At 49.6% G+C, this 26,974-nt stretch overlaps 1 protein-coding gene across 1 annotated transcript in view; it reads right to left on the bottom strand.

Moving 5' to 3' along the window:
- Positions 1 to 26,974, bottom strand: part of LOC122388369 (dipeptidase 1-like) — a 27,032-nt gene continuing 58 nt past the window's right edge. Inside the window, exons 1-10 of the mRNA XM_043379403.1 lie at positions 26,862 to 26,974; positions 20,520 to 20,676; positions 17,121 to 17,253; positions 12,965 to 13,115; positions 9,987 to 10,053; positions 9,011 to 9,187; positions 7,167 to 7,251; positions 5,266 to 5,341; positions 3,955 to 4,093; positions 1 to 3,049 (exon numbers count right to left, since the gene is read on the bottom strand). The exon at positions 26,862 to 26,974 is cut by the window's right edge and continues 58 nt beyond it. Coding sequence (XP_043235338.1) covers positions 2,882 to 3,049; positions 3,955 to 4,093; positions 5,266 to 5,341; positions 7,167 to 7,251; positions 9,011 to 9,187; positions 9,987 to 10,053; positions 12,965 to 13,115; positions 17,121 to 17,253; positions 20,520 to 20,676; positions 26,862 to 26,974 — 1,266 coding nt within the window. The 3' untranslated portion in view covers positions 1 to 2,881. The remainder of the gene's footprint in view (positions 3,050 to 3,954; positions 4,094 to 5,265; positions 5,342 to 7,166; positions 7,252 to 9,010; positions 9,188 to 9,986; positions 10,054 to 12,964; positions 13,116 to 17,120; positions 17,254 to 20,519; positions 20,677 to 26,861) is intronic.

The raw sequence follows: 26,974 nt of genomic DNA, 5'->3' as shown, positions 1-26,974 counted from the left end.
TCTATCTGTATTCTTTTCATATACAAAATACTTCGACATCTGACAGCATTGTAAAAATAGACGCATAAAATGCGGCCTTAACAAACGCATGAAAGACTGGGATGCCCATGAGACCTGCACCCACACCTCATACACATCAGGAAACATCCACACGCGCCTACAATGCATCAACATAGACCTTCTGAATCGGCTTAGTACACCCACAGCGTCGCACAAAAACAAAACACGAAGCACAACATTCAACATCGATAAATATTCGTCAACATCGCCAGGGCTGGGTGCGGTCTAACAGCAAAAGCCAGCACACCGCTCAGAAATTGCCGCACCTGGCCAAGGTACGGAACAATCGGAACAATCAACTATTAGCCCAGCAATGACTCTCGACTCGACACACATTTTCACACACACACTTTACGCACATGATTTACACACTTCATACACTTCGTTAGCTTCACATACATGACAACGAAAAGCTCAATTTACGATCATTTGGAAAGTGTCACGGCCAACAGTGGTTATGGAACTATGCAACACTGTCCATGAAGTGCACACAGAGTAGCGTCTACTTCCCTGCTAGACCTATGGAAACGTAAGGAATAGTGGGTTTAGATTGGACCTGAGCTCTTTCCGTTCACTCATGAAAGGTAGGAGAAGTTTTCATTGGTATTTTTTTTTTTTTACCATTGTCTTGGTTGTTTTGCCTTTTTTACTTAAAAATAACGTCAAACTGAAACATAAACATACATGCTGAGCTGGAGTTTGCTCGCCAAATACTTCACTGATCCAGTTCATCTCGATGTGACAAATTTGACTGAATACGTCTGAACTGAACCTTCCACAGCTAACAGTGGCAATATGGCGGACAGGAGAGATGAGATGATCAGCGTAGCCACCACAACTCCCTCGTCACGCGGAGTGAGGCGGCGGCAAGCTCAGGCGTGACAAGACTGAGCGAAGCCTAAAAGAAGACGGAGCTTGCTAAGCCCCTTGCAGAGCGCAAAAAGAGCTGCAGAAGCTCAAGCTCAGCTCGCTATCCAGCAAGCTGACGATGGGACTATAGGAGATCCGAAGCATGGCCCAGCGGTCAGCGTGCTGGTGAAGAGCCACGATTCATCAATGTTTCGACCATTTAGACCCAGATACATGAACTTGCATGGATAAGCTGCTGGCTTATTCCGGATAACTCACATCACAAACCCGACCCAATTCAGGCGAGCATAGCTAGGAGATATTTGAACTGCATTCTCCCCAGCAGCAGATCTGCAGCTCAGCTCAGCTCCCCACAACAATCACCGATGGACCGACCATTGGACAGACCGACGGACCGACGGACCGACGGGCCGATGGGCAGGCGGGCCGATGGGCCGACGGGTCGACGGGTGGGCGGGTTTTCCCTGTACGACACGCCTGCCTCCTGCTGTCGTGGAAAATGTCGCAGGTCAGCTCGGCAGGACATTCCCGTCGGTCCGAGCCCGAATGGGGCAATGAAACCGGCGACAGGCTGACGAATCAATTCGTCGAATGTGCCCTCCGGGCGGTGACCGTGGCGACGGAGCAGCCCCGGAGAAGTTGGTCGACTCGGCATGTTCTGAGAGCTGCTCCGGAGAGCGAGCTGGGGCCAGAGCGGCCAACTTGTAACTATGTTGAACAATGAAAAGTTAGCGCGGATAATGAGCGTCGATAGTTAATTGTCGCTTAGTTTTCTGTAGATTGGTCCGCTAGCGTCGCAAAGAATGAGAACTTTCAGCGTTTGCAGTGTGATTGAAACTCGAATTTCTTAACCCAGCCGCACCGTTCGTTATGCTGAAACTCAGCCTGAATTGTGGAAGGGCGTAGTTTTGTCCAGTTTCAGTTGGGTCAGTGCGGTAATTACAGGTTAAAGGGGGATGCAGTGCTATGCTAATGAAATTTAATATTGACGTGGGTTGGGTAAGCAATATCCGGCATCATCTTCCAGGTTTAGCTATGCTGTACAACGGAAGTCATCCCTCTCCATGACCCGTCACGGATTTCAGCATGCACACCTAATGAAGTCCGAGTTTCCGCACCATGTGTTCAGCGGATGCCTCCTGGAAATTTCTGTCCACATACCGCTGCTCGACAGTGACACACGGCCGAATCCGACGGACCCGCTGCTGAGAGCGCCGAGCCACCGGCCGGCAAATTGGCCTCATCAGCGCGCGTGCCGCCCGGGCTTATCTTTCAGCCTCCGGCGGTTTTACGGTACCAGCGCATGCGCAGTACACAGGGAATTAGCCCCAATAGAAAGTCTACACAAGTGTATGAATATGTGATGTAAATAAATGTTACCGTTTCTTCATCTATGTTTTTTGTTCCGGCCTTTTCGGCACTTCGGCAAAAGTAAGTTCCCCCATTAGATTTGCTCACACACGCTAAGGATAGACTCCCACGTTGCTATTGCTTCCGGGTTCACATAAACCGGCTTAACGTAAAACTTTGTTCCTGGCCAAAATTGCCAGATGTAATGACCTCCGGCTCCAGACTGGCTTTAGGCTGGCGGAGCAAAAAAAAAAAGGTTTTATGAACTTTTTGTCATTTAGGAAACAGGAGTGATCAGGCTCATAAGCAAACAGACATGCATCCGTCATGACGTAGGCTCAGAATTCACGCATCATTTGTCGATATCTACCTAACCACTCGCGTTCACACCGTGGACCAAAGTCCAAACCATCTCGAAAAAATCGACAATCGTTCTCCACATCGTTCCTCAATAATACATCCACTTTGGGTTATAAAGCAGTCTCCCTCGCTCCTCTCGTAAAACACGGACACAACAGTAGCTTGGCGAGGCGCCAACTGAGCAGGGTTTGGGGTGACGCCACCAGCAGTGACGTCACAGTCTGATGACGTCACGGCCGTCCTACCGCGTCAGCTCGCCCCTCTCGCTGTTGGGCTGCGATGACTGCTGTTTGTTGAGTGCCTCTGAGAGTTCCCAGCTGCACCGCGCGGCGCTGGTGTAGATCAGCTTCAGAGGGTCGACCCGGTCCTGGCGCGGCCGAACCTTCTCTACCGCCATCTGTCGACTGACCTGCCAAAAAGAAGTGTGTCGTCAGAGATAAATAATCCGTCTCTCCTCTCTCTGTCTATTGCAATTTCATGCACGCTATAATTATAGCCGAAATCTAACGGCGCTTCGTGTCTTGAGGTACCTTGGAAAAGTTATAATAAAAATAAGGAACATGTCTGATAACGCCAGTATGAAAAGGGTCGCTCAAATAGAAGACATCCTCCCCTACTCTCTCCCGAGTCCCGATCTAATCCAACTCATAGCGTTTAGACAGTCGCTGATAACGGAGGACGTTTATTGTTTGGGCATTCACAGGGGAGAATAAAAACAGAGAGAAAGATACAGGGAGAGGGAAGATGGAGAGATAGAGAGAGGGAGAGATAGAGAAGAGAGAGAGAGAGAGAGAGAGAGAGAGAGAGAGAGAGAGAGAGAGAGAGAGAGAGGAAAAGAGAGGATTATGTACCTTTTAAGTTAATGGTGATGTTCGTTCACAAGGGAACCATTCTAGGAAACAGAGAGATAACATCCTTTTCACATCCACGGAAAGAGACCGTTTTAGAAAGCTGCAGAAGGAGCTGTTGCTAGTTCTCTACCGGTATCAGAGGAGTATAATCATGTTATGCCTTCCCGTGAGCATTTAATTAATATGGCTGAAATGTTGTTTTGAATCGTTTGGGAAACTCATTAGCTAATAACTGAGGAAAAGAACTCTAAGCTGTTTCTTTTTAACATGATCCTACATTCCATCTTAAATGCTCAAATAAGTAGATCACTGTTGTGCTTTTCGTGGTAAGGGTCCTGTCTCGGGTAAAATCTGATACACTTCTCAAATTGAGACTTTTCAATCATTTAAACACCTATTTTTCAACCGGATAGCCTAGAACGGCCTCACCATTGCTAGGGACGAGTAGCTTTTATATGCATACCTGTTCTACTGTTCTGAAGACTCGGAGGAAGTTTTGGCCAGCCAGCTTTTTCAGGTCTTCCTCACTCCACGAGTCGTCTTTGACCAGCTCAGCAAACAGGTAGGGGTAGCGGGACACGTCCTCCAGGCCCTCCGGAGTCCTGCAAACAGATCGGGTGGCTGTCTCAGATCATAACAAGATGAGACAAGCACAATTAAGGTGATCATGACACGTAAATCGGTCGCTGTCTCTCCTCACCAGTACATCTGAGAAGATCATGCTGCGTTTTGGACTTGCCGACATGGCCGTTATCGGTCATATCCATTTCTGTTGAACATCAACCCTTCCTGACTGGTGAGCCAAAATGGAGCCAGTCGAAATTCTCGTGGAAAAGCCACTCGGACGGCAGTCAGTCAGTTGTGAGGAGCGCTGTAATGTGAGCTGGATGACTGGGAACGGCCAGCTGTTATGTCTGAACTGGATCCGGGACCGTCCACGGCCGTCGGCGCCCATCGTTTCAGCTTCCTCCGGCTGAATAAGTGCAATGTTGTGTCCGAAAACAAATCCTATGTGTCTCTCATATCGGCAATGTTTGCTTTACTAAAGCGTCGAGTGGATTGGAAATGTTGCAACGGCTGTTGAAAGAGACCGCCCGACGAATTGGTGAAATGTGTTTAGCGGTTCATCATTGTTTTGCTGGAGCTTCTGGACATTTTTATGACGACAGAACTAGCATCCAACTGGATGAACTTTATCACTGTTATCGCAGATAAATGCTGGCCCTCGAAAAACTAGGCAGGACTGGTCGAGGAGCGACAGCGAATGCTAGCTGAATCAAATCTGTGACTGCCATGCATTTCTTATTACTATTTTTATATTGACTCATATATGACAATTTCGATCTCTGGTGATTACGGTTTTCACATATTACACCCGTGATACAACTTCCCGTATATTTACATCATACAATGTAGAATAAATGGCGTGTTTTTAACAGTCACCTGCAAAATTATCACAAACGTTCAGCTATTCTGGTAGCTCAGTTGGTTTTGGGTTCAGGTTTTCATCCCCTTGCCAGTTGATGGAATGGTCAGCGCTGAGCTGCCAGCCAACACCAGTTGATTGCCAGCCATCCCTACCAGTTGACTTGATAAATAGTTCAGTTTGTCAACAACACCCCTTGCCAGTTGATGAATAGGTCGGTTCGCCAGCACGAGTTACCAGTTGATGACTAGATCAGTTCGTCAGCACGTCTTACCAGTTGATGAACAGATCAGTTCGTCAGCACGTCTTACCAGTTGATGAATAGATCAGTTCGTCAGCACGTCTTACCAGTTGATGCCGTCGTAGCCGGCTCCCAGTCCGACGTGGTCGATCCCGGCCACGGACCGGATGTGGTTCAGGTGCGCTGTGAACAGAGGTCAGTGTCACACTCGGAACACGGTCCGGTGTAAACAGAGGTCAGTGTCACACTCGGAACGCGGCCCGCTGTGAACAGAGGTCAGTGTCACACTCGGCCCGCTGTGAACAGAGGTCAGTGTCACACTGGTGTGTGAGGAGGGGAAACAAACTCGCTACTTAGAGGGTCAAGGGTTGTGGTGAACAGGAACAGAAAATTGGCGTCACACTGATGTGGGAAGGAGATATGAGAGACGTGAGAGACGTCGGTACTTCACTGCTTTGAAGAGAAATCACATATCCTCTGCGCCATTCTGATTGACCGGCGCGTTGGTTTCGTTACGGTCCAATACTGGGGGCGGGGTGATCCCGAGCCATTGATGACTCAGTTGACGAACGGTCATCGGATCGCTGCTCGACGGGGCGCGAGGAACGCGGCTGAACCGTCTCAGTCCGACCCTGCCCGGTCCGCGCTCACTGCCCAGGGCCTCACTCCCTCCTTTGACCGACTTGCTGTCCCGGAACCTCACTCACTTCCTCCCCAGCCCCCAGGGCCTAGACTTTATGTTCCGGTTTCCACTCCTTCCTCCTTCCTCTGGCCTCAGGGTATATCCTCCCTCAAATCCCTGTCCGGGTTCCCACTCCTTTTCCCACACCCACTCCGGCCTCCGTTGACCTTTGCTAATGTCGCCATATCCCCGATCAATCTCCGTGCGCACCGAACGCCTCGCCCCACCTAACTCTGTATGGACTATGGGCATATTTTTGGGAATGCTGCAACATGTCTTCTAGCTTTGAATGTCTGGGTATTTATAATCACCCTGTCTTGACTCCCGATCATAGGCCCTGAAAGGCTCGTGTCCTTGCAGTCCATTGAAACATTGACCTTTTCCGACTTTGAACTAATCTCGCTTCCGTTGTGTTTCAGGCCAGTCCTCATCCCGGGGCTCTTTTTTATTCTAGCCCAATCCAATATTGCCCTCACTTGCCCTTCAATCTTGCATCTTTGCCCCATTTCGATCAAGTACAGCATCATCTCGATCCAATGCTGACCCAGTCCCGGCGCCAACAAGACCCCATCCCGGCGCCAACAAAACCCCATCCCGGCCCCATTCCGACCCCATCCCGGCCCCATTTCGACCCCATCCCGACCCAGTGCCGGCCCCGGTACTCGGCTCAGACCAATCGATATACCGCCAGAGAGCGACAGCGGCGGGGCGGAGAGGGGGAGGAGGAGGGGCGGGGCGCCGCCAAAGGCGCGTCTTCAGAGATCCATCTGCGGGGCTCGTCGTCTCGAGAGGGCCTTTTATCGGCCATCGATGGCGACTTTGCGCGTGACTCGGCGAGACGCGCCGAGTGACTAGCTCAAGTGGCTCGACGGGGTACCATTTCAAACATCGACGCTGCTTCGCTTTCCTGCCGTTTCTGGTTGGTGCCGCCGGACCGGGGGCGGGTAGAGTTGACGTGAAGGCTTTCAGGAAAATACACAGGGAAACAGCTGTCTTTCGCAAACTGAGAAATGCAAGCAGTGTGTGCTGCTAAGACCTAGCTAAATGCTCTGGTTCTGTTGAGCTGAAGAAGCTGAACAGGATAAAGTTATGCGTGTTTAGGGCCGGTTTTGAGTGAGATGCTGATTGCTCACATAAGCATCAATGGTGAATGGTGATTATGTACATATGTGTCACTATGTAGCCCAACTAATGGTTATAATGGGCTTTGCTTGAATGTATACGATGATCAAATGCTGACCAAAAAGGATGACAAATATCCCTCTCGGCTGCATTTAAGAAAACTTGTATAAGATTGACAGGTCTTTCTCAGAGGCTCAGACTTACCTATAACGTCCGTGAGTTTTGCACTGGTGTTGCAGGTGATAAACTCAGAGTAGAAATTCACCATCACCATGCCACCTTTCAGAGCCTGAAAATATCGCCAAACGTCGTCAACAGCAGTAAAGCCCTCTACCTGCGGTTCTAGCGCTCTTCACCTATCCGTGCTTCTATCCTCAGGATACTGAAATCCTTCTCCTCCACGCCGCAACCCCCCTCCGGGCTGGACAGGCAACTTTATCTCATGCGGGCTGCTCCCTTGGAGCGGCACCGCTGCTCCTGAGGGAGCGCACCCCGTAGCCGGGTGCAGTGAGTGCCTTGGGGCTGGGTGGCCTGTCCTTTTGGACGGGTTCAGCCCCGGCGACTCACTAGGGTGCCTGCCCAGACCAATGTCTCCCCCTAATTCCTACCATCCTTCCGGCTCTGCAATGGTCTTGTCGACCGAAAGGGCCTAACCCAACAAAACAAACTAGCGCTCTTCCTAAACACCGTATTGTGCCCACCCACTCCCAATGCGTCTCCTGCGTGTCGTCCCGGCTCACCAAACCACACAGGAGTGCTATCGAGACCGCTCGCCGCCCTGGGGCTCTTTATTGTCACCACAACTCGAGGTACTTTGGCGTTATACGACAGAAAGGGTGGCACCATGGTGTGGTTTATCACACACTATTAAGTGGGCAATTTTCTGCCGAGCTGGTTTAACGGGTTGTCTGTATCATCACAGCGAACTTTGGTCAGTCCAGTGGAGTCTTTTGTGTTGCCTCAGTTGCGACGTAATAGCCCTCTGCTGAACAGTAGACCATAAATTAGTGTCCGCTTATTTACTGGATTATTTATTGGCATATTTCATTGTCTTCTCTTGTGTAAATCATGAACTGAGTAGGGCTATCTTCAGCTGAAATATTGAAATGTAATAAAAATATAAATGTGTTTGATAATATTTGATTTTTAATGTATTCCGCTCCCCCACTTCCAAAATATTGAAGTAATTCATGGAGCTTGCGAAAGCTAGTAGTAGGTATAGGTAAGTAGGTACAGGCCAAATATTGTTTTTAAAAGAATTGCCAATAATTGTGAGAACATTGTGTTCCGAATACTGGCGAGACAAAATGACAAACAGGCAGACAGACAGACAGACAGACAGACAGACTAACCATAACATAATGAATGAATGAATGAATCATCATAATGATGAATGAATGAATCGCATCACTGGGAGCGTTCTTCCTGAAAGCGCGATTTACTAGCATCCATTTCATTAGAGAGCGATTCTTGCAACTGCCCGAATTTAGGGCTTCTGTTGATAATTTGTTCGGATTTTGTCGGTGCCTTGTTAGCAAATGACTAGATGTTGGACATTGCCAAGACTTAGCAGCGCCTTGTAGCTTGTGGCGGTCCGTGTCTGCCGTCTTGTCTTTTAGATGGATGAACGAGGACATCCATCGCTCCGGACACTTCAGCGATCGGTAGACCTCTAGTGTCTATCGGTGCCGCTATCCAAGGAAGGCTGCATTGCTGCATCATAGGACATGACGCTAAATGGAGTGACAAGAGTTGATCTAATACTTCAATGAGAGCACCGCGTAACTTATCCCCCTAAACAGTCTCGAGAATCTCGTTGTTCACCGAATCTCCCGCTGAATCTCTGCTGACCAACAACGCCCTGAGAGTCAGATACTCTAATTGTTCATCCATGTTTTTCGAACTTGCTCCGACTTTATCCATGAAGTGGCGTGTCTTCACGCCGGGCAGTATCCCTCGCTACCTACCCCATCCCCCGGGTCACTCACCACCTATACCCCAGCCCCCGGCCCACTCCCCACCTATACCCCAGCCTCCGGGTCACTCACCACCTGTTCCAGAATATGGTCTGGTACATTGCGCGATGTGTTGCACAGCGCCTGCGCGGAGGAGTGTGAGAAGATGACGGGCGCGCGCGACACCACCAGCGCGTCCTGGGTGGTGCGCAGACTGGTGTGACTCAGGTCGACAATCATCCCCAGCCGGTTCATCTCTAAAATCACCGCCTGGGGGCAGTCATACACAAATCGTCATATAAAATCGACATACACACTCGTGGCATACAATGGATCGTATAGCATTCATATTGAACAAGTGCCGATGAAGGAATCTGAATCTAGAAATATCAGATGAATCCTGAGACCTGAGGGCTGAGACCATTTGACGGAGGCGAAATGTTCTACATGTTGTGGACTAATAACCGCTGCCATAATGTGGGCCTATTCTAATGAAGTATTTCACTCACTCACCATTTAAATATATTGAAAAGTATCTGTTACATCGGCTTTACATTCAAAGACTCAAAGTTGAAAGTTTGTGCTCATAATAATGGTGACAAATGAAATGTGAATGATGGAAGATTATGCAATATGCAAGCATAGGAGAAGCCATCAGGAAAAGAAAAACGCTACCTAGTTTTAGTTAATAAAATATGTCCAACAGATGATGCTGTTCTTTTTTAGACAACAGCTTTCACTGACGAAATTTCTCACGAAAGAAGACAAGATACAATCGACACTGGTTCAGCACTTCGCCTTCACTGTGTTGTGGGAAGTGCCAGACTGCTGAACGATGCCATTGTGTGTTGTTCGCAGACGATAAGTCAACATTTGCCCATCGGAGAAAATCACAGGCGATAAAAGCCATTTGAAGGACGGAAGATGTTTTCAAGGAGGATTCGAAGGAAGGTGCTACTAAACGAAAGACGAGGTTTTCGATGGATGAGCGGCTGGAATTAGAAGGGGAACAATGCTATGCCTAAATGTATAACTAACTTGTAAAGCTAGCTTGTATCTAACTTTGTACCTTGCCGAAGTCGTTCAGCCCTCTGCTGATGCCTTGTTTGGAAGCTTCTCCAGAAGCCGAAGTTGCCCTGAAAAGGAAGAAATGGAAGTTTGAGAAGCAATTGCAACTCTTATGTTGCTAGGTTGGGACCTAATTTACTATTTAAATTGCACTCACATAGTCATTCAAAGCTGCAGTGTGACGGAATGGGGCAGATTGTTGGACAGATTAACTATACCGAATTCGGTTGGAGTCTCACTTTGCTCGTACCTATGTAGGTGCGCCCTTTCAGTCGCCATTTAGTACCCACTATTACCCTCGCTGGTCCATCGCCAATGGCCAAAGGGTAAAATGCTAGCTTGTATAGTTGTTTAGAGCATGAATTAGGCGTGTGTCATGTATTTACACTTGAATGCCAAAAAGGCATGTTAAATGCTTGTGTTTTTTTTTTTTTAACAATACGTATGATGCTTGACGGATGGCTTAAAGTGCCCACGTTATTAACAACTTCGTAAAAGCTCGCCCTTAAAGATCAATAGTGGTGTTGGCAGTTAGCGATGGCACGATTGATGACTGCATCTTATCGTCTATGAATTTTTATTCAAGACGAGGGATGATAGCGGAGCGGGTCTTCAGAGCAAAACTACAATTATGGCATTACATGCACTTCCCAGCTTACTAAATGTACAATGTACATACCAATCCTTTTTCATACCTTGAACGTTTTATTTCACTAGCAAATATGCATCATCGGACAAATAAACGGAAGTGCGTCGCCATTAGATAAAAACTTTAGCTTGGTTCTGTCGGCAGTGGTTAATCGCATTACCCACGATAATCCCATTGTAATCCTTGGTACTGTAGCACATTTAGCTCTCTGTGTGCTATGCTACCCAACTCCGGGCACGGCGTAAATGACTGCAGAACAGCGCTGTGTAAATAGTTCTGGTGCGCCGGCTGCTCTCTAAGTGGCGTGCTGAACGGAGCTGCGTGGCCGCGCAGCGCGGAACGGTCGGCGGCCGCCGGGTCCGACCCGACCCGACCCGCTGCACTGGCCCGATCAATAGGACAATCCCACGGCCGGCAGCGCCCACACCGACGGGTACCGGCGCTGCCAGCCGGCTACCTGAGCTGGCGTACCGGCGCTGCCAGCCGGCTACCTGAGCTGGCGTACCGGCGCTGCCAGCCGGCTACCTGAGCTGGCGTACCGGCGCTGCCAGCCGGCTACCTGAGCTGGCGTACCGGCGCTGCCAGCCGGCTACCTGAGCTGGCGTACCGGCGCTGCCAGCCGGCCACCTGAGCTGGCGTACTGGCGCTGCCAGCCGGCCACCTGAGCTGGCGTACCGGCGCTGCCAGCCGGCCACCTGAGCTGGTGTACCGGCGCTGCCGCAGCCACTGTCGAGCTGCCGCAGCTCCCAGCACTGCGCCGAGCTGCCACAGCCCCCGGCGGACCACACCGGCCGCGGGCCACTGTTGCTGGCGGTCCGGGCTCATTAGTTCCCGGCCAGCCCCGACAATAGAGGCGACCACCGGACAGATCGCCCGCCCATGGCGGCCACAGCCGCGCCATGGGTGGAGACCACATCCCGCCCTATTGCTGGACGAGATAATTGGTATGATAGATCGCTGAATACGTTCAAACAGCGACTCTATATTTAGAAAATTATCACGGCTGACATACCAGGGTTACTAAGATATAAAATTAGCAGAAATTACCTTTCAACAATGGCCCATATCTTGCATGAAATGTATCGTAGTCTTTGCCGTTTCCATCCTTATCCTTCATGAGTTTTCATTTGGCATTTTGCATGCTGTATTCTTTTTGGAACATATCTTTTTCCTCATCGTTATCCTACTAATTATTTTCGGTGAGTTACTATCCAGGATTTGTTGCAGCAAGCATGTTCAAATTACGAGCGTGATCACGCCGATTGTTCTCAATAGCATTAACTTTCCTTCATTTTTAATCCTTTCTTTCATATTTTCCTTCGTTCTTATTTTAAAGATAGAAGTTATAATACGGGTTGCAAAATCATATAATAAATCTAGATTTTTGTCTGTAAAAAATGCAAGGCAATTATATCTTCCTGCCTCTATTTCTCGCTCTCTTCCCTTTCTCTTTCCCTCCTCTCTCCCTCTCCCTACATATACCTCTCCGTCTCCTCTCTTTCTCTCTCTCCCTCTTTCTCTCTCTCCTTTTCTCTCTCTCTCCTTTCCTCTCTCCCCTCTCTCTCTCTCTCTCCCCTACCCTATCCAGTATCTTCTCGGTACGCTGTTCCCCATCAGCGGCAAATGACACAGCGCTTCACCACTAGGTCTCGACTGAGGAATCTCAGCTCCCTGCTCATGGGTCACTTACCCTGAATAACAGAGCTTAATTAGGCTCATGTGGTGCTAACCTCAGCCATAAATCTTCCAGAGGTCGCGGAGTGTCCCGTGAGCTTGGGTTAGCGGGGAATGTCGAGTTGACGCCAGCGGCGGCGCAACGAGCTGCAGGTCATATAAGCCATTCACTTACATTCACTCTTCAGGTTATTAGTCAGTGTATTTTGTTTTGTTATTGGTGGTCAGTTCATAAAAAGCGCCCCTGTGACTGCTTCAACATAACCTGTCGAAATCGGCGCTGTCCAGTCCCTGGCTGGAACAGTTCTGTGGGCTAGTGGGCGATTCTCGCTGTGCCGAAGCCGTTTTGAGTGTTGTCATTGGCAATTTTGAAGTAGGATTTACCGTAAAAATGTATCATTATTCCTTATCGCCCACACATTTTCATGTTTTCTCATTACTCTTGCAATAACTCTGCAATTACATTCCCTAAAAACAGCAAGCAAAAAGAAAAACAATTAAAAAAGATGTTTATTCGCCTAAACAAAGCAAAGGACTCTTACGAGTAAAAGTAACTACTATGCAGACCACGGTCAGGCCCCCTGTGAGATGCACATCTGATGTAATACAGAGGTCGACGATCGGTAGACAGCTACCAGTCTCCACCAGAAACTCACCAGGGTGTGTCGCAGGTGTGCGTCAGGGTGAGATACCTCACCCCGGAGCGGTAGAATGTTCGCAGTACGGCCAGGCTGTTGCCCAATGAATGGCCTCCTTCGACACCCAGAAGGCTGGCTATTCGACCCGATTTGTGGGCGTCGACAATATCTGTGGAGTGGACAGACGACATTCGCTCAGGATAAACGATAATTGTGCGATGCGTTTCGCTCAAGAACATGACACGCACCAAACGCACACATGAGGTATTTAGAACCGACCCCCACCAAACACGATTTGGCAGCACTGTAATGACGCCTGCTGGGCGTGAAGTTTTCCCTTCACCATAGGGTTTACACACAAACTGGTCAAAGTTTGAGCCAGGATATACTAGTCTAAAAATGCAAAAAACGAACAAATTTTGGCATCAATAGATTCAGCATTTCATCGTATGCCTCAAACCCTCCATCATTTGGCCTCAAAGGAGGTAAAAATTGTTCAAAATCGAAGTTGAAAAGATGCTTTCTGAGCACATAATCTGGTAGCAATCACGTGACCTTCTATAAGCAGCTTATCGATAATTTACAAACATAATTATTAATATTCTGCTTTAAACAACATTAATCATACATTTTGAGCTTTCAGTAGGGTAGACCGGGGCAAGTCGCCCCGCCGAGGTAAAACGCCTCACCGATGTTTCTCGGAACTGGCAAGGTTCTGGGGAAACATCCTCTCTTCTATAAAACGTGCACTATATGATCATTATATGAGCAAACTGGAAAGAAATTGTGATAACTCTTTAGGGAGATATAGCCAAAAATTTGTTTTTGGAGTGATTTTTATGTTTTGTAGTCAGATTATGCATCATGGCGTTCTTTTATGGTCCACATCAGGTTAACGACTTTTATGTATTTTGAACAACTAGTGTCTAACGCTTATAATAATGGGTTGGTCCGTTTTGAATTATGTCTTGCTGGGGTGCAAGGCGTTGTTCTCTGACCGAACTACGTGATGGGGTAAAACGCCCCATTAGGTCGCGGGGCAAAAAGCCCCATGGGGCGTTTTACCTCATGTGTTGTTCCGAATACCCACTTCCTAATGTTCGGTAACTGGCGAACAGTAAGTTTCTATGCAATTTTATGTGCTTTGCTCAGCAAATTAATGTCAAAGGAAGTATTTTGTTAACATTTGAATTGCAATAAATTATTATTTGGCCTTATGAGGCGGGTGAAAAACCTGGACATACAATAGTGTCATAGCTGAACACCTGACAGGATGGAAGGTGCTAACTTCAGTGCCGTGCCTCACAAGGTCTAACGGGCCTTTCATATATGATTTAGTCAACTAGCATGTTTAATCTTTAATCTAGAGTATGGGGCTTCTTGCCCCAGGCCGTGGGGCGTTTTGCCCTGGGGTTGGGGCAAAATGCCCCATTTGCAGTCGCTTCACAAATCACTTCCTAGCTGGGAGTTCGATCATAAGTGAATGAATTTGAGGGGTGGAATTTAAAGTAAAATATCCAAAGAACGCATTGTGCACAAATTTGGCCTTCCAGGTGATGTGGGACAAAAGTTATGAAGCAAAATAAATTATCTGGGGCGTCTTGCCCCAGGCTACCCACTTTAAATAAGGTCAAAACATCGTAAAACACAAAAGTTAATACAATAGTCACTTGGGTGTCAGGAAATGTCACAGGTGCGTCAAATTTGTGACTGGGGCTTTACTTTCAAACATCGGATCTACCTGTTTCTTATAGGTATCTTGTTTAGAACCTCAAGCGAATGCAAGCAATGTGGATCAGCGATTCAAGAAGTCCCGGTAGCGGAGGATACTCTGTCACCGACCAGTGCAGAGCCATTGTGTCATCACCTAATCGGTGCCTCGTGAACCAGTCCTTCAGGAGTGTTATCGATCAATAAATAACGGATAAGGAAAAAACAGAGACTGAATAGACAACTAACGAATCGTATCTTCCACTTCCTTTAGCGTGCATGCCCTAACAATGCTTTGCATACAAATTGCCGCCACCATAATCTCCCTGAAAGCATTCAGCTTTCTGTTGCGCCTGCCTCGTGTTATTGTTTGTAACACTACACGCCGCGGTTCCTGTCAGCGACCAAAGGCAGACGAGATCGGACCGCCGGCGGCGGTGGCGGCGCGCGGCACCCCAACTTACAGCGCGTGAAACTTTTCCCATTAAATTACACTGAGTGCGGCCAGATCCGCGGCCCGCTGGACGAGTTCCCAACTCCCGGCGCAATGAATTCCACTCGGTCAAATGCTGATTTAATACCTATCAATGTTATCACCGCTAACAATATTACACTTTTCAGCAAATGTAAATAAATGCATTAGATACTTGATTATTGTTTGCAAATAACAAGTTGTTTCCGGCTGAAGTCAGTTATATGAAAGTTGAAACAGCCTTTTCGCCAGCAAAAGTTCCTTTCAGGCGGCATCGTTTCGACAGACAGTGCTCCACAATGCAGCTTTCTCCAAAGGAGTGAGGACGCCCTGCCGGGGAGACTCCCGACGTCTCGGCGGAGCGGGCAAACAGCTCTATCCGTATTCCTGCAGCGCGGTGCACGGCTCGTCGGCACGTCCCGGCCACGTCCCGGCGGGCGACCGTTCTGGCGCAACTGCGGCATTAACGCTCCCGCGCAGTGATTAACACGTCATCAGCAGCCGCGGCGGAACCGGCGTCGACGCGCCAGGTTAGCCGCAGTGGCCCGCCACGCCACTTGTCGCCCCCCCCCCCCCGGTTTGTGCTGTCCGATTCCCCGAAGCTGGCTGGTCGTTTCGATGGCGAGTTTTCGGATCGGCTGCGACTGTGTGGCGCTATGTGGCCGGTTTTATCGGCTCTCCGGGATGGATTGGCCGGAGGGGACACGTGCTCTGTGCCCGGCGGCGATAGATGGTCTCAGGTGGACCCTCGGGGGAGAGAGGCCAGTCATAAATCCAGATCGGATGGCGGACAGCCCTGACAGAGCTGAGATTGTCTCACAGGTGTCAGCGAATAAAATGGATGCGTCGAGTAAGCCGGCCATTTGTCACAGATGGCATAACCTCTACTCGTCTTTTCATGCGTTTTCAGTCGGTTTTATGCTGATCGCCTAAAAGCTACATTTGAAAAGGTATGCATTTGATATTGTTCAAAGCTGTAATGTGCTGCTATTCCACCTACCAGATCAAAACGTGCGTTTAGCCGAAATTGGCCAAAATGGATTCAGCCTTTTATGGCACTGAAGCAGACCAAAAAGGCAATGCATGATGACAAAATATTGTGAATCATGAACGAGATGTTAACAGATATGCATCGAATACTCAAATTCCGGCTCCCAAAGAAATTGTTAAAATTAGTTCAATATCACACAATTTATTCGTATGTCGTATGATACTTCTCATGTCAACGAAATTGTATTCAAACCATAATATAATCTTCAGTCAAAGCAAACTTCTTAGTATCTACGCTGTTCTCTTCTCGAGTATCTTCCACTTATATTGCCTTGCGGCGCGCACCATGCAAACGTATATGGGATTCCTTCGAGCTGTGCGGTGCAGTATAATTTCAGGCGCCTGCTCCAAGTCTTGCGGCACGGTATAAAACTTCAGGCGCCTGCGCCAAGTCGTGCGGTACAGTGTAACTTCAGGCGCCTGCTCCAAGTCGTGCGGTACAGTGTAACTTCAGGCGTCTTACGGTGCTGCCACCTAGCGACAGTATTTGATTACTGGACGGGCCGAGGTTCCGAGCGCCGTCAGTCAGCCTCGGCAACCTCGGCCGAGGGCCGAGGTTGGTCCGCTGCTGCGCCACAGCCACGCCACTTGATTCAGAAATTGGGGGGGGGGGGGGCGAAGACACCCAAGATATCACTCTAAACAATATTGGTAACGCACTAGAATAAACCGGGCACACTAAGAACTTGATACACATTGTTTTACCAAACTTCTTCAATGGATTCGTTACTGAAAACATATGAATCGGACACTGGATGGTTTATGGATCTCCTTTTGCAGAAAAAGCCGTGAATTTGTCACTAGATCGGACGTGGGCTCTCGCGTGCTGGTCGCTCGGTCTTTGAACATGTGTATTTTGTATGCACTGTGCAATGATGGGCCACTGGAACTTAGAAGGGACGCGGACCCACCCTGCTGTGGCGCGGTTCGTTTGTTTCTCACCCTGTGCGCTGGTGGCGAATGTCAGGTACTGCGGGTACTGCTGCACCAGCCTGCGGACCACGTCGATCTGCTCCAGGCTCAGTGGCACGGCGTCCATCCACTGGCTCTTGCACGGCACGTAGGCCGCCCAAAACTGGAGGCAAACAGAGAGTACAGCGTCAGAGAGATGGTACGTTATAGCATGGATGAAGTATCCATGGTTATAGTATGCACAGTGCACACTACACTCTGTTCAGTACATACCAGTAAAACGCCTTTTGGGGCGAAGAACGAGCGAGCGAGATAGTGAGCCCTGCACGCGCGGAAGGGCGAGAGGGTACTTCCAACGGGCTTGTGCAAAGCACCCTTCTAACCAGTCGCTAGCGGTGTGCCAAATTTGAACGCGATCGGCCCAGCCGTTCCTGAGATCTGGAAGCGGCATTCTGCACGTGCGCACGTGCAGACGGGGTCCAAACTGACTTTTGCACGGCACCCTACTAACCGGTCTCCAACCGTATACCAAATTTGAGCACAATCGGCCCAGCCGTTCTCGAGATCTGGAAGCGCCCCCTGCACGTGTGCACGTGCAGTAGCAAACTAACCGCAACACATGAGAATGCATTGCCTGGTGGGTGCCTACCTGTATGCCAAGTTTCAGCGAAATCGCCCCAGTCATTACCGAGTTATTGAAATGGGAACAAATTTGGCACCTCTTCTTTTTGCATTTTGCACGTGCAGTGGGGGTCACTCACATAGATCAAGAGTATCCGACCTTTGGTAGAAAGGATGCAGCTACCCTACAAAAATTACCGCAAGACAATCGCCCAAGCGGCTGCTGAGATATGAGCCTATCAAAATCACTACTTTTGCAAAACAGTTTGAACACCCTTGGCTTTTCACGTGGCACGTGCCACGACGGTCACTGAGATGCATCAAAAGTAGTCAATTACGGGGTAGAAGGGATGGGGCTACCCAGCAAAAAAGACCGCAGGCCAATCGGTCCAGCGGTTGCTGAGATATAAGCCTCTCAAAAGCGTTACAGGCCGGGCCGGGCCGCTCATACTGAGATTTTTCCGTTATATTGAAAAGACTTCGCTTCGCTCGCTGCGCTCGCTCGCTCGTAATTATGTGATGCGGTACGCTGGAAAGCCTGTTGGTTTGCGAGACTAGCAACCAGATGTGCTTTTACAAATTTGTATTCGATACTGTACTTTCGTCAGCTCGTCCTTCCGTCCGTCTCTCCGTCCATCCGTCTGTCCGTCATTCCGTCCGTCCGTCCGTCCGTCCATCCATCCGTCCGTTCGTCCGTCCGTCCGTCCGTCCGTCCGTCCGCCTCTCCGTCCGTCCGTTCGTCCGCCCGTTCATCCGTCCGTACATCCATCAGTCCGTCCATCCGTCTGACCGTCCGTCAGTCTGTCCGTCCGTCCCTCCGTCAGTCTGTCCATCCGTCCGTCCGTCCGTTCGGTGACACTGGGTTCACTCTGCCCACAGTGCATGCTCTCCACCGTCGGACGCGGTCGGTGGAGCGACTCGAGTGGCGAGGTGTCACCCTGGGAAGATGGATGTCGCGGCGGCGCTCCGAGGTGAGATTTACCGCGGCGCGGCTGTCGCCACGACGATCGGCCACCGCCGGCCAGCTCACCGGCCGCCACATTTGTCTCTGTAGCTCTCCGGGTGGCCGCGGAGACCGGGGGCACCCCGCGGAAGGAAAAACATGCACCAGTGACTGGTGACCAGAGAAGGTGCGGGAAGGTCGTCTGGGGCCTCTGGGGGCTTATTCCGGGATCAGATCATTGATCTTTCTTTAGAGATTACTTCACGGCGAAGTTATAGACGAGAGTGATTCTAGGATGCATGCCATATGTGATGAGTTTCTCTTTATGTACGTACTTATTTTCAATATAACATTTTTTTGGCACGCATATTGCCAATTAAAAATTGTTCTGCCTAGGTAGATACCCCAGACCTAACCATATTTTGTCAGCATGCTGGTATCCATTGCTATTTTTTTAAGATCTAACATGACTAAGCATGATGAGATAGTAAGCAGGAACACATAACAAATACAAATACGAATATGTATAGTTGATTGATACTCGGATATTTCAAACATCTGTGTAAGACTCATCAGCACTGGTGATGATTCTGAAGTTTTTTTAAAAGAGCTCACTCAAATTTAGCCTATCCCGTAGCTCAGTTGGTAGAGCATTGGACTCCCGGTAGTGAGAGCCCGGGTTCGAGACGCTCCGGCGCTCGATATTTGAGACTCCTGACGGGGATGGTCTGCGGTTGGTGGGAGCAGCCGCAGCCAGTTGAAGTCAGTTGAGTGGGACAGGCCGTGTCCGGCTTTGAAGGGCACGTTAAACTTTGGCATCTAAATTCTCCCGATACCCGGAATTACGCGATCGGACGGTAGGGGTCGGGGTCTACGCAACAAGCTCTGCTCAGCGTGGGCTCCGGCTCTGTCAATCCGTCCATTCAAACATTCGAACTAAATTTATAAAAAAAATATTTACTCAGAACTGGGACATTGATAGAGATTCACATCGCTTTTCAGAACAGCTCAATGCCTCTGTGGCATCTATTTCATCAGCAAAGTGTTTGGTTACTTGTTGCTTCTGGTGCGATTTCGGAAATGAATTGAGTCTTTCATAGCTCGAGGGCGGATGCTCTAAAGTCTGTTTCATAAAGTATGACAGCGAAAACATTTATCTGAGCCAGCACTGCCGCTCTGCAGCATCCGCCTAGCTGTGACTTTTCTCTGAGGTCGGAAACGGTTACTGGCGCTGCCCTTACAGATCTGAGCCCTCCTATGTATGAACTTCAATCGCTTGTCATTTCTACTGAGCTACCCCTAGCCATCCTGGTCATAACGCTACGGCTTCGGGAGCAGATAAGAGAGAAGCAACATGTAACGCTTGCCCGAAGACCGGATCCGCCTCCGTTGGCGTGGGAACTCCCAGCTTTGTGCGGCGTTATCCAAACTGTCGGCTGCAAAAGTCAATGGGCGGACGAAACTGACGCAGCTGTGAGAGGTAGGTGAATTTCAACTAGATCTCCGCTGAGAAGTCTGCAAGTTTGAGTGGAGATGATGGAAGCTCGCCGCAGCAAAGGTCACGTGTTCCTGGCGCCTACGGCTCAACGACCGTGTGCAAACGTCAGCCTGAACTTTGACCTGTGCGGCGACCTGTGATTACACTAAGTGATTACATGATTGCCCTACACACTCCTCCGCACCGAAAATATCAATAGAACGACCGTTCTAACTAATATTTTTGGGTCATTTAGAATGTCACTCCGCTGCACTGACCTGACCATCGGCTTGAGATAGTTTTATGTGAGCTTGGACCATCTCTAGTACGCTTATGATGCGTCACAGTGCCAAATCACTGACCCGTTCCATAGCGTGGTATCACTGACCTGCGCCCCGACCCGTCCCTGTCGCAGCCGCGGCAGGTCCGTATGTGACCAGCGACTCAGGTTCCACGGCGCCACCTGCCGCAGGTCCGCGCTGAAGTTGAAAGCGTCCACCTCGTTGTGCACAAAGTTGCGCAGGTTCCACGGAAAGTCGTTGTGTCTGAAACGCAGATTCATGTCTGTCATTAAAATAAAACTGAATGCAATGATAACAAAATATGACAATTCCGTCGTTGTGCGGTTGCATATTGAACACTTGCAACACTCAGTTTCCACAAAACAATCGCCATTGTTCGTACCGGGACGGCTGGGACCACTTCTGCGCCTGCCATCTATCGGGCAGTGTTTGGAACTACAGCGGGCGCCGGCCGGCCGCGCCGCGCGGCGCCGTTACCGGGCTATGGAGGCGAATGAAGTGGTGTAAAACCAGACGAATTTTACGCTTGTAAAGCAAAAAACGAAAAATGTACACTCACCACAATGTTCAGCAAAGTACTGGGAACAATATGGATATAATTTAAAGCTAGTACGATGCGAACTGTTGGTTCCCTAGAGCATAGGCGTAGGAACGTTTTCGAAAGTGGGGGGGCCAGGGTCCCAGAGATCCAAAACCTAACCTACCCCCAAAATCCGATTTCTCCTCGGATTTCGGCCACTTTGTTTTCGCAAACATGCTCAGAGGTAAAAAAAAAATAGAGACAAAAAAAAAATTGGTTGAAATTTCAGGGAGTCTCCACTCTCCCGTCCATAAACTCAAACTGATGGACGCGTTCCCCTGTCCTCCGCAGCCGTTGGCACCCATGCAAATTCCAGAGGCATCCAGCAACTTTTTCATTACGAGCAAGCGTGAAACGTGCAAAGCGAGTCTTTTCAATATACCTATAAAATTTAAAAATCAGCATGAACGGCCCAGCTAGGCTCAGCCAGGCCTATAACGTTTTAAGAGGTTTTATATCAGCGACCACTGCAACTGGGCTGATTGACTTTCACTTATCAGAGGCCGGTGTGGGACTTTTAGACGGTCTGGGCCTTCAGAGGCCAGTTTAACCCTCCACGGCCCGGTCCTATAGGTTTTCTACATACGCGCTGGCCGAGGGGGCGGGGGGCGGGTACGACCCCCCTCGCCGTTTCGCCCCAGGTGGAGCTAGCGCGTCGCGGTAAAACGAGCGTGTGCGCCGTTACGAGACGCAGAGATCGATACCCGATTTTATGGTCCTAGGTCAACCAGTGACCTCTGACACCGTTCCGTGCTTCTATCCTCAGGATACTGAAATCCTTCTCCTCCACACCGCAACCCCCTCCGGGCTGGACAGGCAACTTTATCTCATGCGGGCTGCTCCCTTGGAGCGGCACCGCTGCTCCCGAGGGAGCGCACCCCGTAGCCGGGTGCAGTGAGTGCCTTGGGGCTGGGTGGCCTGTCCTCTGGACGGGCTCAGCCCCGGCGACTCACTAGGGTGCCTGCCCAGACCAATGTCTCCCCCTATGTATATCCTATCATCCTTCCGACTCTGAAATGGTCTCATTGGACTGGACTGAAAGGGCCTAACCCAACAAAACAAACAAAAACCGGTGACCTCTGAGGTCAGGTCAAGTGCCTCAAGGCACGGTTCCGTTTTTGGTGAATAACTTCGCAAAAAATGGCCGCAGAGCCGCGATTTTGCCAGCATCGTGTTCGCCTCTCTCAGGCGCGTCGAATGATATACTTTTTGTTTGGGTGAGGTAAACTTAGGGTGTTGACCTCGGGTCACGGTCAGGTCGGCGTCCCCAGGTCACGAAATTGGTCGAAGGAGGTCATGTCGCATATCATTCGATTCGGCAGGTCTTCTTGAGTCCATAGGTGGCTTTCTCGACTCGCTAGCTCAATTTGATCGGTACCTAGTTATTGACGAAAAACTCTTATTTCCACACACTTATTTCACACTCTCTTATCACACTCTCTTAAACACACTCTTATTTCCAAAGGTACCCATGAACAAAAGGCAACCTTTCATTTGTAGCTAATTTTGAATGAAATTGGGGAAATTGTAGGTAGGGTAGGTGCATAGGTCCGTCCAGAAAAGGCAACCCTGGGATTTACATAATTCTCCACCCATGTCAAGGTCGCATTAATCATGCAATATGTATATTCACCAGATACACACCCACCTTTTTCGCAAAAAAACTTCTTATATCCATCTCATTTCTAAATTCTACCTGACTCAAACCAGATCTTCATCTTAGTGCCTTGACCAGATCCACAAAACGAAACCGGTTGGCGCAATAAACATATCAGATATGTCTCTTCTGCGCTGAATTTGAAAATTTACGCGCTAAATCGCTAAACTGCTGCATGTTTTAGACGGTGTTAATTCTACCTGCAAAGCACAGATTATCCGTGACAGAAACGGCACCGTGGCCCATCTTTTTGTGTTTAGTTGGTTGAATCGTGTTTAAAGTAAAGAGCGAATCTCAGACATTGGAGTGCTCTCAAAAGTGGGGGGGGGGGCCACACACATTACTGGCCCCCCACTCCAAAATGGTGGGGTGGCCGTGGCCCCCCTGGCCCCCCCGGTTCCTACGCCTATGCCCTAGAGCAGTATTTACATACTTGTAGGAGATAGGACTTTAACATTACGGGAGCTCCTAAACTGCGCTCGCAAAGTACTTGATTGTAAATATTTTCATTTAGAGGCAAAAATCTAAAAATGTACAGTCAGAGCGTTGTTCCCAATGCTTCTAGGTACACAATGAGCATAAATTTAGCTCGAAATGTCATCACACATTGGTTCCCAGTCCAGTTTAAAACGACACTTTGTGCCGCAGAGCCTATCTCTTCCAATGGATGGCGGCTGGGTGGCGGTTGTAGTGGTGGACAAGACAATTATTGAGTGAAAGGAAATCATTTGCTTTCAAAGAAAATTTTTGAAGAACTTGTAATAATTGACAAATGATCGTTAATTACAGTGTATAATTTCAAGTTCATGGCGAATGAAAATATTTTAAACAATGCTAGTGAACCCCAGTACCGCCGCGCGAGAAAGCAAGTACTCGACGCACGGTCTGCCCGCCACTTCTGAAAATGGTCCGCGGCCGGCCGGCCGCGACCCGACACGTAGTGATGTTCTCCATATTTCCCTTCTGCAATACTTTCTTGTGACGATAATTGGCACAGAGCACGCACACTCTCCGTCACATCTTGCTCCCAACCAGCAGCAACCCAAATATCGTTTCCCCGCTATTTGCCGACACGGGCTGGGCCACAGCATGATATACGTCGGCAGCTGTCTGGGCTCATTGTTTACCCCAGTCGGCATCATATTCGCGTTGTCATGGCCAGCCGGTGGCGCGGTGGACAAATGAACGCCCAATTACTGCTGATCGGAGTCCGTCCCGCGGGACCGGGGGCGCGGGTCGACAGCGAGCGACACGGGCCGACAGCGAGCGACACGGGCCGGCGGCGAGCGACACGGGCCGGCGGCGAGCGGCACGGGTCGACGGCGAGCGACACGGGTCGCCCCCGACTCAGCTGTCGTGCATACCGGCGACTGCCAGGGCTGGTTGATGAGAATTTGTATTGAGCACTCATCGACCGCTAGAGTTTTTGGTCATTTTGTTATAATATTTGCATGCTTGTGCGATATAATGTTTGAAAAGACTTTCTTCGGGTGAGAAACAACCAGGCACCAGCGCAATAAAAACTCTAGGGAAGGCCTCATGTCATTCCGTAAAGAGGCAGGTAGCAGGCATACCCTTCTCAAATGCACCATGCTATCCTTTTTGTATGAGCGATCACCTACTGCACCTGGCTTATGCCCATTGCCCATTAATTGTTTTCCAGCTTGTCTGAGCTGAAATGAGCAATCGTCTCTGGGATTTGCCATTCGGATTCAAAGGAAGTGTCACGCCAACGCGCCTGTGATAAGTGGGAGTTTCTCTGACTTTGGCCGGATCAGGATGCAGAGTCGCAATAAGTATGTGGACTAAGTCTGTTGTCAACGCGACCAGACTTACATAGTGAATATTTAGAAGCAATACAGTAAAGTTCAAAACATGGACAGCCGTCAAAATTATACTGTCTGATAGTAGCAAGATCAAATGCACTTTCTGTTGTAGAACATTTCATTTTTGACTGCATTCCAAGTCGCGTTTATGCCCAAATAAAGCAGAGTCAAAAGGGTCTATCTGACATTTGGCCTCCCGTTTCGGAGCCATTCTCCTGCATTACTGGCATGAGACGGTGACCTTCTATCTGAGTGAAGCGCTCGTTAATGACCTCATCCGGCGCCGCCGCGCCGCCCACCGGACTGCTGGCTGGACGCTCCTCTCGGGCGCGCGCACGGTCCTGGTGCTCGTGCCCACCACGAAGGCAGGAGGCAGTGCAGACAGATCAGCATTACAGAGTGCAGACAGACACCATCGTAGACCAGCCGTGCAGATAGACCGACCAACAGACAGACAAACCAGTAGACAGACAGACTAGCCAGCAGACAGACAGAGTTGACAAACAAACAAACAGACAGACAGACAGAGACAGACAGAGACAGACAGACAGACAGAGACAGACCAGCAGCGCCGGAAATGTCACAAATGCGCTACTTAGAGCCGAGCGACGCCCGGCTTAGCTCGATCGATCCGAGAAAAAATGGCCAAAACTGGAGGTTTTCACAGCGAGTGATTGATTGCTAGCTGGGCAGGTCATTCGTTCGCGAGCTCGGTCTACTCAACTGCCGACTCATTGCAGCGTAGAGCCAGGCGGTGCTAGCTATTCTCCCATCCCTTTATTTGCATTATGCATCCATTCTTGTTCTGACACCGAGCACTAGCTTTTCCCATTTATGCAGCACCTTCCCAGTCTTTTTCTGTCTTTTTAGCATAACCTCGCTCCCGTAGCAGCCTCCCAAGGATCCCACCAACGCGGCTCAGGGGGTGCTTGATCTTGGTCTGACGCGCCGGCCGGCGCAGCCGACACACAGCTGATTGATGGCCAACTCGGGGCACAGCGCCGCGCCAGATACCGCCGCATGAGCGCCAGATAGCGTCCCATGAGCGCCAGATACCACATCTGTGCGCCAAGCTACGTTACGATTAGCCAGATGCCCCTCTCATCACAGTGCGCCACTTTATGATGAGGGTACTGTACCAGCGCGTCAAAAGCTGCCTCGGCTTTGTACTTATTGAATAAGGCGTTCGTTTGAAATTCGGTGCGAATGGGTTAGATGCTGAGGGAAAACACACCGTTCTGGCGAAGTACCAATAAAACTTGCCATTATTGCAGCTATCGAGAGAGGCCTGCGCATTCTTGTCTTCTTGCTGTGTTTTGTTGACTTTCCAGTTTTACTAATTTACTCCGGGAAGCCAGGCGGGGAAAGATCACATCAGCAGGTATGGGTTCGGGATGTCATCTGCAATAAGCTCCACTTCGCGTGTCAACCTGGGCTGCAGCCAGCCACTCAAACATTTGGACAGTTATCTCCTCATGGATGAGGTATGATATTCAAATCGAATGTGATAGAAGCAGGACATTTGAAAGAACAATCCCATGAATCAATCATTGTTCTGATACCCTGGTGAGCATCTTCCATTGAATGCATAGCTGCATTCTACAACAAGCCGATTTGAGCGACAATCTGTCGCAGTGTAGCAAGGAGACAGCACAGCATCCCATCACCACCCGGGCAGTTTGTCATGCTAAGGAGCTTTCGATGCCACCGCGGGGGTCCGATTGCCAGCCTCTGTGACGATCGCTCAGTCGGCCCCACCCACCGCTGGTGACCCCTGTGGTGCCACTGACCTCTCGTCCCGTCCCCCAGGGTATTGATCCGCGCGGAAGGATGGATGACCGACCCGCCCGCTATGCCTACATGTTGATTGGTCTGACTCTGGACAGATTTCTGGCGGGTGTTAATTTTTTCTCTTTAAACTTAAAGAAAAGATCGACTCGACGAACTTCATGATTGAAATTACCTTTCGAAAGCTTGGTGTTACTTGTAGCTACGTGGTCCAGAAACCAAGTTAGAGTGGGATAAAAAATCCCACCACATGATGAGACAACACATCAGTGCAAAATCCGAGGAAAGACCATGCATGAACATCGTCGCTCTTTCCTTTTCTCTCAAGGAGTCTGTTATTCTCCATCTCTATGCGACAAGTAACGGACAGGTGATCAGTTGCACATATTCCTGACGTTATTTGACGTTATTTGTGTTCACCAATCATAGACAATAACGCAACTCGCCCGTTCACCAGTCTCTGATAATGACAACGCTTACCCGTCCACCAGCCCCAGAAGGCGTCACTCGCCCGTCTACCAGCCCCAGATGACGTCACTCGCCCGTCCACTGGCCCCCTGATGACGTCACCACTCACCCGTCGATGAGCGGCACCTGCTGTAGCAGCACGTTCGCCATCTCCAGCCGCTCGGTCAGGCCGGCCGTGCGCCGCGCCTTGAGCGCCAGCGGTACGCCGACACCGACACTGGT

Source organism: Amphibalanus amphitrite, unplaced genomic scaffold (genome assembly GCF_019059575.1).
Source record: "Amphibalanus amphitrite isolate SeventyFive unplaced genomic scaffold, NRLGWU_Aamphi_draft 000319F_arrow, whole genome shotgun sequence".
Classification (NCBI taxonomy): Eukaryota; Metazoa; Arthropoda; class Thecostraca; order Balanomorpha; family Balanidae; genus Amphibalanus; species Amphibalanus amphitrite.
Note: the sequence above shows the minus strand (reverse complement) of the source record. Positions and strands in the feature narration are given on the sequence as shown.